This window comes from Emydura macquarii, unplaced genomic scaffold, assembly GCF_026122565.2.
Source record: "Emydura macquarii macquarii isolate MOO-44397 ecotype Brisbane River unplaced genomic scaffold, CSIRO-AGI_Emac_v2 contig_3390, whole genome shotgun sequence".
NCBI classification, from domain to species: Eukaryota; Metazoa; Chordata; order Testudines; family Chelidae; genus Emydura; species Emydura macquarii.
Window position 1 is genome coordinate 6,627,458 of NW_027133527.1, and position 13,289 is coordinate 6,640,746.

Genomic DNA, 13,289 nt, shown 5'->3' on the forward strand with positions numbered 1-13,289 from the left:
ACTGGCTGGTTGGCTTCAGAGCGTAAGGATGTTTATTGTGCGATCTCAACATGGATGGAGGTCTTGAATATCTTTTCCCACCTTGCTGTTAAGAAGTCACGAGGCCTGGTGAGTGCAGTATATCCACCGGAACAGGCTTTGTGCAGGCTCTCTGCACAGGGTTAATTTCACCCTGGTGGCCTGCAGGCTAAGACCTAATACATCAAATAAGTGACTTCGTTGCTTTTAATTAAATGTCACTGGATCTTTGTGGCTCCATGCTGATGTTTGGTATAAGTCCACGAACTACCTTTAACTCTCTCTTTTTTTTTTTTTCCCCTTTTAGGATCCAAGGAGCAAGCACAAATTTAAAATCCACACGTACTCCAGTCCCACCTTCTGTGACCACTGTGGCTCGTTACTGTATGGACTCATCCACCAAGGGATGAAATGTGACAGTAAGTGAAGCTCTGTGTCATGGCCACCGCTGATATAAAGAGGCAGGGCGTGTCTCTGGGGCTCTGGTGCACATGCCCAAGGATGAAATCCTGGCTGCACTGAAGTCTCAGGGCAAAACTTGCATCGACTTCAGTGGGGCCAGGATTTCACGTCCTGTCTCCATGCGTCAAGCCGGACTACAGCGTGTTAGGGTGAAATGTGCATTGTATTAGTCATGAATCACTACCTGTGTGCTGTGATGCTTGCTGGGTGCTTTCCTGATGTCCAGGAGGGGACAGTCCATGCCCGCGAGAGCTCGGGCAGGGCATAGCAGAAAGGGAACAACAAATTGGGAACTCTCTTCTGCACATCCGTCAGATTCACTGTGGGCAAAATTGCACGTCTCCCCTTCCCTGCCTCATTTCTCAGAAGTAACCTTGGAAGTGGGGGTGGAGGGAGGCTTTCCTCAGGTCCTGGTCAGAAAGCAGAGATCCAGAAGGATGTGCGGCCCCCCTGCATGACTGAAACTCCAAGCCCTGACCCTGAAAGCCATGTTCACAGTGTCCCCCCAGTGGTCACGCCTCCCTGCTGTGTTGGAAGGGAAGACCAGAATGGCCTAGGGATCTGGAAGGGGAAGAGCAGAGGCGCTCCCTGGCTGGGACCAGAAACGATGAATGGCCTGAGTCTCTTGGTTAGTCTTGCCTTCTTGGCCAGCCCTCTTTAAGGCTGACTGAAAAGGAGGTGAGGGAAGATTTTTCCAGCATTTTTTCCTTCGTCATCACTTTTTCCCACGCCCCAAGGGACGCTGGTATGCAGTCCCCACGGTGCTGCCTGCTTCCAGAGTTGGGTGGCTGAGGGGCTTGGTAGGAGCCTCTCAACAATAGGTCAAGGGTTCAAATCCAGCCCAGTCTGGACGTGACCAGCGGCCCATACCATTTAATGATGGTTCCATCTCCTTCCTGAGACAAGCTGTAAGGGGTTGCAATTCCCAGGGAGATGGGGGCCTCTGTCCCCTTCGGCACATTTAATGAGCTAGACTGAATCCCCCCGATCCTAGACGTGATCCCTCTTCTGCAGGGCTGTGGTACATTGGCAGGGGACAGTGTGAAGCATTGCAGGGACGTGTGCTTTGTATGGGGAGAGGGGGAGCGAGAGGCGAAACCTGTGGGAATTTCAAACCATGTAGCTTCAAGGAGACTGAATCCCTTATGTGCTGGCTTTCAGCGCCCTCCTGCGGCTGTCCCGCGGTAGTGACAGAACGCCCTACGGTTTATGCAGCTTTCAACAGAGAAAGCCTTTTCGCTGCGCTAATGCGGGTGTGGAAGTGCAGTCATTGGTGGAATTCATCAGAGGAATGACACAGATCTTTTCATTTCTCAGATGCTAATTAAGCAAATGGCATCTCTGTTACAATGGGGGTAGGCAATAACTAGCAGTGCTGGCGATGAATCCTGAGCCTCTGCTTTAATAACAGCTCTGCCCAGCCGCCAGGGACTGCACTCGCCAATGTCTATGAAGTGCTCGTTTCCCCACAAACATAACAACTTGCTGATTGGTGCAGGAACTGCTAATCGATTCTCACTCTCAAAATGTCACCAAGTAGAAATCATGTTTTTACACAAATTCAACACACACACACTCTCTCTCTCTCTCTCTCCTGAGCACTGACAAATTCAACCTAATACATAGTGTTGTAACATGGGCGTTATGGGAGAAGAAATCTGATCAGCTGTGCAAAGTCCCACCGTGGTGATTAAAGCCAGCAGAAAAAGCATTAAGATGTTCCTGGCCTTGATCCTCTGATGAAGACCCTGGCAGTGGAGCCCGCTGTATATGCAGAGCTCTGCTGAAGCAACCCAGTGGGACTCTGCCCGGGCCCAAAGGTTCATCTGCAGAACCGGGGCCTGTATTTGGACCGGATTCCTCTACAATCATGCCCATCTCAGAGGAGGCTCAACTTCTCACCCTGCTCTATTCAGAGCTTCCAGGCGAGATCCGACTAGGAGCTAAGACTGGGGAATGTAAACTTCTCTCCTGCTGTGGAGTAAGTGTTTCTGTTTCCTTCTGTGCAGCCTGTATGATGAATGTCCACAAACGCTGTGTGATGAATGTCCCGAGCCTATGTGGCACGGACCACACTGAGCGCAGAGGCCGGATACACATCAAGGCTGATATAGAAAAAGAAGTTCTCACCGTTGTAGGTAAGTTTACGGCTCTGCTGTGCAAATGCGGACTCCTCCAGTCCCTCACTATTGGGACTTACTGGTATGGAAACTTGGCGTAAACGTCTGGTGTGTGCAAGTGCTTTCTGACAGATGGAATTTGAGCTGAAGCTACTCATGTCCGTGCAGTGGTGAGTTTGGTAGAAATGCCCTCTTAATTCTCTGGGTAGGACTCAGCCTCTTCTTCCTGATCCAGCGGGTTTAATAATCTGACAACTCCAAACCGCCTCCACCATCTGCTTGTCCTGCTGTTGTGTCCCAGACTTAGAAAGCAAGCTTTTGGAGGGAGGGATCTGTATGTTTGTACAGCATCTAAGACAATGGGGCACAGGTCTCTAAGCACGAACACAAAGCGAGTAACAATGTTCTGCTGATCGCTTGGTGCTTCTCAGGGCCAGCTGTAACATGCCAGAACAATCCTTTAATGCCGGTGGGTGCAGGTTCCCCGAAGCCAGGCAGGTTTATTGCCAGCTGGCTCCATAATCCATGCATAGGGCACATTTGATCAACTGGTATTTTGCAGATATATAGGGGGAAACTCAGGGAGGGCAGCATCTGCAGGAAGAAAACATGAAGCATCAGAGCCCCCTTGTGGTGTCTCGCACACAGGACATGTGCAAATGCAGAAGGTGAGAGAGAAAAGAAAGGCCATGGGGACTCCAGAGAGGATTATTCTCTGCCTCCAATAAGCCCTGAGTTTCCATTTCTGGTAGCAGAAGCCAGACAAGTGTTTGTAAGGGATCTTGATTCCTTTGTGTAGGGTAACTGCAGGAGAGACCAGCAGCTGAAGACCAGTGGAGGAACACCTTGTCCAGCTGACAGCTTGCACTGAGTTTGAGGCAGAGAGAGGAGGGGTCTGGGAGGGACAGAAGCTGACTCTGAGAACACATGCGGTGGTTTCTCTTGAAGACTGAATGTGATGCGTGGCCCCACTGAAAGGAAGGAGAGCTCAGGCTGGTGCTAACGTCGCTGCTCCTGCACTGTTCCCACGCTAGCTAGTCTCGGTAACCAGGGATTATTATCAAGAGGCCTGCACAGTTCTGTGTCTGGGGCCTGTGCAGAGAACAGGAAGGGTACAAAACTATTGAAGGGACAGATCAAGGCCGATGTGTCTCTGGTACAACCCTCCGCACCCCTCGAAGGCCAGCCTGGCTTTCTGAATACTCCATTAATATCGGACTCATCTTTCTGTAACAAGGGCTGAATCCTGCTCTCTGGGATCTCCCAGCTCTCTGTGGCTCTTTCTGTAGCAAACTAGCAGACAGCTTCCTGCAATGCAGATCTGGAGGAGATTCTGATTTTGTGCTCAGATGCTCCCTGGTCAGCATTCGGTCCACAGCACCCCCACCTCTGGGGCCTAGCTTTGAAATCATCGAATCCTAGAAGATGAGGGTTGGAAGGGACCTCAGCAGGTATCTAGTCCAACCCCTGCTCAAAGCAGGACTAACCTCAGCTAAACCATCCCAGCCAGGGCTGTCAAGCCGCGGCTTAAAAACCTCTGAAGATGGAGATTCTACCACCTCCCTAGGTAACCCATTCCAGTGCTTCACCACCTGCCTAGTGAAAATATTTTTCCTAATGTCCAACCTAGACCTCCCCACTGCAACTTGAGACCATTGCTCCTAGTTCTGTCATCTGACACCACTGAGAACAGCCTAGCTCCATCCTCCCTGGAACCCCCTTCAGGCAGTTAAAGGCTGCTATCAAATCCCCCCTCATTCTTCTCTTCTGCAGACTAAACAAGCCTACTTCCCTCAGCCTCTCCTCATAAGTCCTGTGCTCCAGCCCCCTCATCATTTTTGTTGCCCTTCTCTGGACTCTGTCCAATTTGTCCACATCCTTTCTGTAGTGGTGGGCCCAAAACTGGACACAATACTCCAAATGGGGCCTCATCAGTGCCGAATAGAGGGGAATAATCACTTCCTGTGATCTGCTGGCAATGTTTCTACTAATACAGCCCAATATGCTATTAGCCTTCTTGGCAACCAGGGCACACTGCTGACTCATATCCAGCTTCTTGTCCACTGTAATCCCCAGGTCCTTTTCTGCAGAACTGCTGCCTAGCCCGTTGGTCCCCAGTCTGTAGCTGTGCATGGGATTCTTCCATCTTACGTGGAAAACTCTGCACTTGTCCTTGTTGAACCTCATGAGATTTCTTTTGGCCCAATCCTCCAATTTGTCTAGGTCACTCTGGATCCTATTCCTGCCCTCCAGCATTCTACCACTCCTCCCAGCTTAGTGTCAACTGCAAACTTGTTGAGGGTGCAATCTACCCCATCCTCCAGATCATTAATGAAGATGTTGAATAAAACCAGCCCTTGCACCGACCCCTGGGGCACTCCGCTTGTGACTGGCTGCCAGCTAGACATGGAGCCATTGATCACTACCCGTTGAGCCCATTCTCTATCCACCTTATAGTCCATTATTCCAACCCATACTTCTTTAACTTGCTAGCAAGAATACTGTGGGAGACCGTATCAGAAGCTTTGCTAAAGTCAAGGTATATCACGTCCACCGCTTTCCCCACATCCACACAGCCAGTCACGTCTTCACAGAAGGCAATCAGGTTGGTCAGGCATGAATCCATGCTGAGTGTTCCTGATCACCTGCCTCTCTTCCAAGTGCCTCAAAGTGGATGAGGCTGGCTCTGAGGACTCTTGTTCTGTTGCCAAACACAGAACAGCTCCTCAGTTTCTTGTTCAGTCTGAAATGGTCACAGGCTGACTGCAGCTAAGATGATCTGAATCGTGTTTGTGCTGGGAGACTGGGATTCCACTCATCTGAAAAGACAAACTCTCTGCAGCGGTATTCTGAAGGGGAGATCATCTTTCTCTCCCCTCCTCTACCTACATCCTCCTCTCCCTCCACCACCCTCACACTTCTTTTACCAGTGTGTCCCCCTCTGAATTGTGCAGAGAAAGGGGAGTGTTGTTCTGAGGCATTCAGGGACCTCCCAGGTATTTGAAAAAGCCCTGGTGACTGAGGCTTGCAGTTTGCGATGTGAGTAACAGGATAGTAAAATTAAGCAATTAAAAAAAATCCTTGTTGTAGAGTGTATTGAGTGGGCACAGAAGTGCAGGGAGCCCTGGTGTCTGAGCTGGCACATGCCTGGATGACTAGGTGGGAATGCCTAAGGAGCCAGAGAGAGAGAGAAAATAATGCCTATGGAATGAAATAAGAAAGGGTTCAGAAAAGAGCCCCAAGAATGATTCAAGGTTGGGAAAACCTGCCTTCAAGTGAGAGACTTAAGAAGCTCAATCTGTTTAGCTTGTCCAAGAGAAGGTTAAGAGGTGACTTGGTTGTGGTTTACAAGTACCTGAATGAAGAGAATATTTCTGGCAGCAGAGGGGTCTTTAATGTAGCAGACTAAAGCAGAACGAGATCCAATGGCTGGAAGTTGAAACTGGAAAATTCAGACTAAAAATTGGTGCCTTATTTTTAATGGTGACAGTGATTAACCACTAGAAGAACTTGCCTAGGGGTATGGTGGATTTTTTGTCACTTGGAGTCTTTAAATCAGGACAGGGTGTCTTTCTAAAAGATCTGCTTTCTAAAAGATCTGCTGTACTTTTTCTCCTGATTTGAGTTGAGGATTTTTTTCGAAAACGCAGCGTTTTCCACAGGAAGGGCTTGCCATATTCTGTTTTCTTTGTGAATGCTCAGATTCAGTGTGAAACCTGACTCCTAAAGGCTGAATGATTTGCCTGCAGCATTGCGAGTTGAACAGTGACAGCTCAGATGCTAATCGCCGTCTGGTGAACACTTGTGTTTTAGACCTGCTTGGCTCTTTGCCTCCACACGGATCATGTCCGTGTAGCATGCGCAGTGCAGTCTGTGAACAGGTGGGATGCACATTGCACGTTATCCTCTAGGTAGCAGCACAGTCCCATAAATGGCCTGCAAAGTCTGTCATTGCGGGCAGCGCTCGGTGCAAATTTATTCGGAGCCTGGCGGGTACAGCCGAGAGGCTCTTGTCTCATTGGGCCTGCGCTTTCCTTCAGCTACGCCCAAGATGACGGACGTGCCCGGGGTGCTGAGAGCACCAGGTGTCTGCAGAGCTGGGATTGCCGAACTCAAGGGACACTGCTGGGAGTTTTAGGCGTGAGGGGGGTGGGACAGCTGCCTCTTGGCTGTGATGAGAGTTGAATAACGCTGCGGAAAAGCCACCTTCCCGAGTCCCCTTCCTTTGCCCAGGCGTCTGTGGAGCTCCCTCTTCAGGAATTGCTTCCTGCTTCTGTCCAGAGGCCTGGCAGATCAGCCTCAGTCTGTCCTGGGTTTGTTGGAACATCCCTATTTCCCCCCCCCGCCGATGCACGGACTGTGCGACACGTCTCAGCCCCCGGCACCGTCCAGCCATGACCCGCTCCCAGGTGCTGGCAGGCCGGGGCAGCAGCACTCGTGTGCGAGGCGAAAGCCCATCCTCTCCCAGCTGGGAATGGCCGTTGGTCACAAACCGGCGCCCCCGCCCTGTCATACGCAGAGAGCCCGTGCAGGGGGCAGTGTTGGTGTAGGAATACACTTTTTGAATGGCAGTCTTCATTGCCGGCGCCCAGACGCTCTGACGGGGGGCACGGCAGAAATGAGAGTCTATTCCAATGCTAAATCTGTTTCCCACTCAGCAGAGCATGGCAGCGGGTATCGTATAGGATAGGGCGGGACAAAATCCCGGCGGTAACTCACCATGGGATCTGACTGGCCTCAGGTGTGGCTGGGAACGACCGGATGGGAACCCAAATCTCATGGAATTCATAAAATCAAACCTTCTGACAAAGAATCGAAACCCTAAATATTTGTTGAAGCCGTTCAGCAATGCATGTTCCCACCTTCCCCCACCCCCGGGTGAGACTGCCCAGAACCAGACACTTTCTCTTGGCTCCTTCAGCGCGTGGAAGAGGTGCAGCACAGTGGTCCGCTCCAGGTGCTGGTTGAGTCCAAGACAGGCTTTCCATGGACTCCAGCAGGAGCTGGGTCAGGCCTTCCAGACCAGGATTCCCATGCAAAGCCCCTGTGAACTCATTAGACGTGTCTCCCCTTTCGTGGGTGACTCCTGCTTGCTGGTTCGTGCAGGTGCTACCAACTTGCTGGACCATTCTTTTAGGTAAGCACAGGGCGGGACGATATTCTTTCCTCTCTGTGGTACCAGAGCTCTTGGTGCTGCTGCTGCATCTCAAAATGCAATGTGTTTGGATTGGAAAAATGTCTTCTGTCCACTCTAATGGTGTGTGTGTAATAAGTGTGCCCATGAGTCCAATAAATGGCGAGGCTCCTTGTTTTATGAAGGCTTAAATATTTTACCTTTAAGGAGACACAAACAGCTGTGTTGGTTAGGATGGCCGCAATGAAGGGAAGTGAAGATCAATTTGGGGTGAGGAATGGGTTGTGGTTGATGTGGCAATCGGCTTAATAGCCTGTGTGGGTGGCAGCATTGATGTTTCTGGCTCTTTACAGAGTGACATAAGTCTATCCGTTTTGGAGCAAGTGTTGCTAAGGAAAATAAGCATTGGCTGTGGCTCCCTGCCAGTCGTGCTTTTGGAGCTTTCGATCTGGTTTAAGGCAGCAGAAATAGTTGTTTGGTCTAGGAACAGAAGAACAAGAGAACATTAATTGAAATTAAAAGGTGGCAAATTGAAAATCAATAAAAGGAAAAACTTTCTCACACTGTTTGTAATTGGACTGTGGAACTCACTGCCACAGGAAATTGTTAAGGCCAAAAACATACCAAGATTCAAAAAAGAAAGAGGCTGTTTATAGGTGTAACAAGACTATCCGGAGTTCCAGTTGATGGTAACAAAAACCACGGAAAAGTTATTAAACCTCCCATTTAAGAGTTTGTCAATCTCAAGGCTTCATCCCAACCCGTGACAGTTAATGTGGAGGGCAGATATCCCTCATCTGCCTATTGTGAATCTTCTTGCACCTTGCTCTGCGGCATGTGGGGCTGGCCACAGCTGGAAACAGGAACCTGGGCTTGAAGGCCCCTAGCTCTGATTCAGGCTGGCTGTTCCTGTGTATGCTGCACACTTTCTTTGTGTGGCCAGGCATAGCAACAACGCAGGAACGCCGCAGAGGAGATGGACGGGGAGATGTTACCAGACTGGCAGGGCACGGCGGTGCATCGTGCCAGCTGATGGCTGTTTGATTTGCATAGCTGTGTTCTGCAGGCTGTAAAGCAAACACCTGGTCCCCTCAGCACCTGTTACACCAGCTGTTGTGCTACTGCTCGTTAGCCACTCGCAGTGTGCGTGTGGTCACTTCTCCGCTGTCCCGCTGGGGAAGCAGTTTGGAGAACAGAAGCGACAGAACCTTTGTGCTGATGGTCCCAGCTCCACTTTTCCATTTGCTCTGCTCAGCCCTCTGTCCTGATGTCCCCCCCCGCCACGCTGCCCCTTCTCCTGCCCCTTCAGTCCTTCCTCAGAACAGACCCCCTCTGTGAGGCCTTTCAGGAGATGTCAGGCTGAACCCTACCTTGGCTCCCACTCTTGTGACCCCAGGACCCTGCTGACACCTGGAGGCTGGGATTTTCTCGTTGGTCTGTAAAAGCTCCCTCGTTCCTGATGGTGTGTGATCTCCGCAGCCCTGCCACGTCACTTGCCTACCGCACGCACCCTTGGTTCTGGGGTCAGCCACCCGCCCCCTGCTCTGAAATGCAGGAAGTTGAGGTTAACTAGTCAATCCAGTGCCAAGGGCATTGGTAGCCCTTCCCTCTGCCCTCCCACAGCTTCCATCCTCTTTCCACTGCATGTGTGGAGCATGCAGCAGCTCCTGTCTACCCTGCCTCCAGCCTCAGCTGGCCCCACCTGCCCAAGTCACCATCTAGCTGAGACAACAAATTTGGGACTAAGATTCCCCCCTTCCCCCGGGTCAGGTCATGTTCTGGCTCCATCCCCTCTGTCGGATACACAGCCCAGGAGGTGACGGGCTATGGTCCTGCCATGCAGTTGGTCTTACACTGAGCCAAAGAAACCGGGTGTCTCCGTCCCTTCCCTGTCAGCCTCCGTCTGAGAAGGCAAAGGGGGCTGTTTTGAAATGTGGGCGCAAGGCTTACAGTGCCGGAATAGCTTCAGTGTCTGTGGATGCTGCCGACACCGCCCAGGATGGGAGATGCCCGTTTCCGAGAGGCACTGACACATGAGGAGCAGTTATGGATGTTTTCCCTGTGTCTGCCGTAGAAGCAGCTTCCAATTAGGTGTTGTTTTCTTCTCAAAAGCAGCGTTGAGTGGAGCAGTGACCTTTTCAGAGAGCCGTGTATTGCTCGTGTCCGTTCAGCCCTTCATCTTCCCTGGGATTAGGATGAGGCGTCTCCTGTTCATCACCAGGGACAGGGAACAGTTCTGGGAGGTGACTGGCACTTTCTAATGTGACATGCTGGGCGAGCTGTTGCTGGGGGGGGAGTCTGTGGTCAGTCACCGCCCTCCCCATAGCGGGGTTTTGGGGCAGGCCCCCTCAAATCAAATTCTCTTGCTTCTGGACTTCTCCATGCGGCCTGACATCACGCTGCCCGGTGAGCCTTGTGCCGTGAGATCCCAGCGACGGGCACTGACTGGGAACCCAGAGAGTGAGACGGTAAAGTTGCTAGCCTGCATTCTGAATGACTGGCCAGAGGTTGTGAGGGTGGGTTTTGGGAAGTGCAGCTGTCGGCCCAGCCGTGTGCATGCATTCCAGGGTGTGTCTCCGGAGTGAAAACCCTGCGGGGCTGCCTGCTCCCCACTTCTGATCGTGGACTCCATGCAAACACGCACCCACTGATCTGAGCACGGGCTTGTGAATAAGCCACTCCCCTGAGCAACGTAAGTTACACCGAGCGCTGGTGTGGACAGCGCTATGTCGGCAGGAGAGCGTCTCCCATCAACACAGTTACTGCCGCTTGCGGAGGTGGAGTAATTATGTGGATGGGAGAGCTCTCTCCTGTCAGCATAGAACGCCTGTGCAAGCGTTGGTGCAGCTGCGCTGCTGTTGCACTTCTAGTGTAGACGAGCCCCACGTCACCCTCTTCTCTGAATCCCTCCACTGCCTTCTCAGACCTACACTTCGAGCCCTTCAACCCAGCTCCAGCTCCAGCGCCACTCCACCAGTGTGCTCTCTGTGCATCTTTCCATGCTGCCCTGGACATGCGGAACCCCTTTCCCAGGTCCAGACCCTCCTTCCAGTCTGTTCCCTCCTAAGCACCCGCTTCTGGGAGGCCTCCAAGCAGGGAGTTCGTCACTTGGAAACTCAGGCGAGCAGAAACGGGGTTCAAAAAAGAACTAGAGACGTTCCTGGAGGATAGGTACATCCATGGCTGTTAGCCACAATGGTCAGGGATGCAACCCCATGCTCTGAGTGTCCCTAAACCTCTGATTGCTAGAAGCGGGGATTGGACGACACGTTGGATCACTCGATGACTGCCCCGGGCTGTTCATTCCCTGTGAAGCACCTGGCATTGGCCACTGTCAGCAGACCAGATACTGGGCAAGATGGACCATTGGTCTGACCCAGTATGGCCGTTCTTATGTTCTTAAACCATGCAAGCCTTCTCTCCCGCCTGTCCAATGTCCGGTTTGCCCAGAATCCACGTCCATTCCTGGAAAGGGTTTCTGGCTTAGTCTTTCAACTTGCCCAGTCAAAATTCATTGTCTCTGGTATTAGTCAAGCCTCAAATCATGCAACTGGCTTAGAAACCACAAGAGTTTTTTTATATGATACATTTTTGATTTTGTCGTCTGGTTTCTGTCCCCAGGGGGCCCTTGGGTCCAGTTTTCAAGCTTTTCTCTGCAACTGAGAGTGCTGGAAACATGCACACTTTTTTTTAAACAAAATTTGAGATTTCATGAGCTGGCTGCAGGAGCCGTGGCCTTCAAAGAAAAACACCAACTACCACAAAAGTGGTGATAAAATCACAAGAGTGGGAAACGCTGGATTTATTTAGGCCCCAGTGAGTGGTCAGCGCAGGCCTCCGTGCAGGTTGTGGGCTCTTCTGCTGTGGGAGAGACCCTTCTTCATGAGAACTAGGACTGGTCGTGGAAGCAGAAGGGTGTTGGTGACCAGTGCAGCACCCTTTCTTGGTGAGAGCATCTCAGCTGCCAGTCAGGAACCAAGAGGGCCCACCACACGAGCTGGGGTTGGGCTGTGCTCCTCCAGAATAGTCACCAAGCACTGAACCAGCATTGACCGTATCGACAGGGTGGCGTCAGGGCCAGAGAGAGAGCTGCTACCCTGTAAAACAACTGAATGAGCTAGTGCAATCTGTCGGAGCGCAGAACGCGTTGTTGAAGCCATTCCCATATTTTCACCGAGCTGCTTGTTCCTTCTACTATCTCACTGTGCCCAGCAAATCTGAGCCCCAGCTGTCACCCACTCCAGCGTGGTTACACAATGCCTGAAGACCGGAGACTTGGATGAATTTTTATAGACATTAGAGTTGGTGGGGGAAAATTATTTTTATTAGAAAAATGGCTTCCCTTCCCCCCTCCTTCCCGCCGCCCAAATCTAAATATTCATAAAAGCCCTTTGCTCTTTGGTAGGGTTCTTTTGGATACTTTTCATTTACTGAAAACCTGGGGGGAGGTGGGTATTTTGTTTTGTTTTATTTTATTTTTTTCCAGGCAACAAAAAATGCCAATTTATTATTTTGATTTTTTTTTTTTTTTTTTAATTGTGAACAATTTTTGAGAAACGAAGACTGGGTCAGTTTCCAAATTCCGTCCAACAGAAGCAACGTCTTTTTCGTGACATGTCTCCTTCATTTGTTTTAATCCGCTCTACATTTATATATTTTATTGGAACCAGGGGGGCTCAGAATTGGTGGCTAAAATCCTGAATTTCAGCCAGACTCTCCCGTGCCCCCAATGTGCATGCACTAGACGCCTGAAGGACTTTGAAGCAGGCCCGTTCCCATTTGTTAACCATCCATCTCAAACGCCGGCGAAATGCGCTGCTCTTTGCGTTGCTGTGGTACAGGACAGGAAGGAGGCTGGGGATAACTTCCCCTGGGTTGGATTACAGGCAGGATAACCCAGGAAGGTGTCAATCACTAGCATTTCTGGAGCTGTGCTAGGCCAACAACCTCTGCCTGGAGGCTGCCTGCCCACTGGGCTGCTCTGCATACAAAGGTTAGCAGTTTGAGTGTAGGCCGTTGTGGTTGGCGCTGCAGCCCTTGAGTGCCTCGGAAGAGAAAGGTCTGGCTCCTGGGTGCCAGTGGGACTTTAATGCGATAATGCATGGAACAATTCTGGGCTGTGACTCAGCCCCAGACGCAGCATTTACACTTCAGCAGGGCTGTCGCTGGGACCACAGCAGCAGCAGAGACCCGTTGAGCTGCCTCTCTTGTTTAGCTGCCCCAGCAGGCCGAGTCTTTGCATTTGTGCTGTTAATCAGCCCTTTCTGGTAGGGACAGGGCTCCGTTAGAGCTCCTCTCATTCTATAGACTTGATGTAATTGGATAATGGGCATGCCCAGGAGTGTGGTTCTCTATACTGCAATCTCCGGTTTATTAGCGCCGTTGCCTGCAATGGCATGTGCTGCTATGAAGCACAAGGGTTTTCTGGAGTTCCCGGCATTTAAAAATTCACTGTTTACGGCACTGTTTTATCTAACAACACAGTTCCCCGCTTAAATAAGTAGCACCATCTTAATGCTGCTGCTTTATGAAATTCCCCAGCTCCGAACAAGGAT

General features: G+C 51.0%; 1 protein-coding gene across 4 annotated transcripts in view; it reads left to right on the plus strand.

Moving 5' to 3' along the window:
- The window catches only part of PRKCB (protein kinase C beta), a 221,053-nt gene that overhangs the window by 120,003 nt on the left and 87,761 nt on the right, over positions 1 to 13,289 (plus strand). For all 4 annotated transcript variants that reach the window (XM_067534305.1, XM_067534306.1, XM_067534304.1 and 1 more), the window contains 2 exons: positions 326 to 437; positions 2,490 to 2,618. In XM_067534305.1, the coding sequence (XP_067390406.1) occupies positions 326 to 437; positions 2,490 to 2,618 (241 nt within the window). The remainder of the gene's footprint in view (positions 1 to 325; positions 438 to 2,489; positions 2,619 to 13,289) is intronic.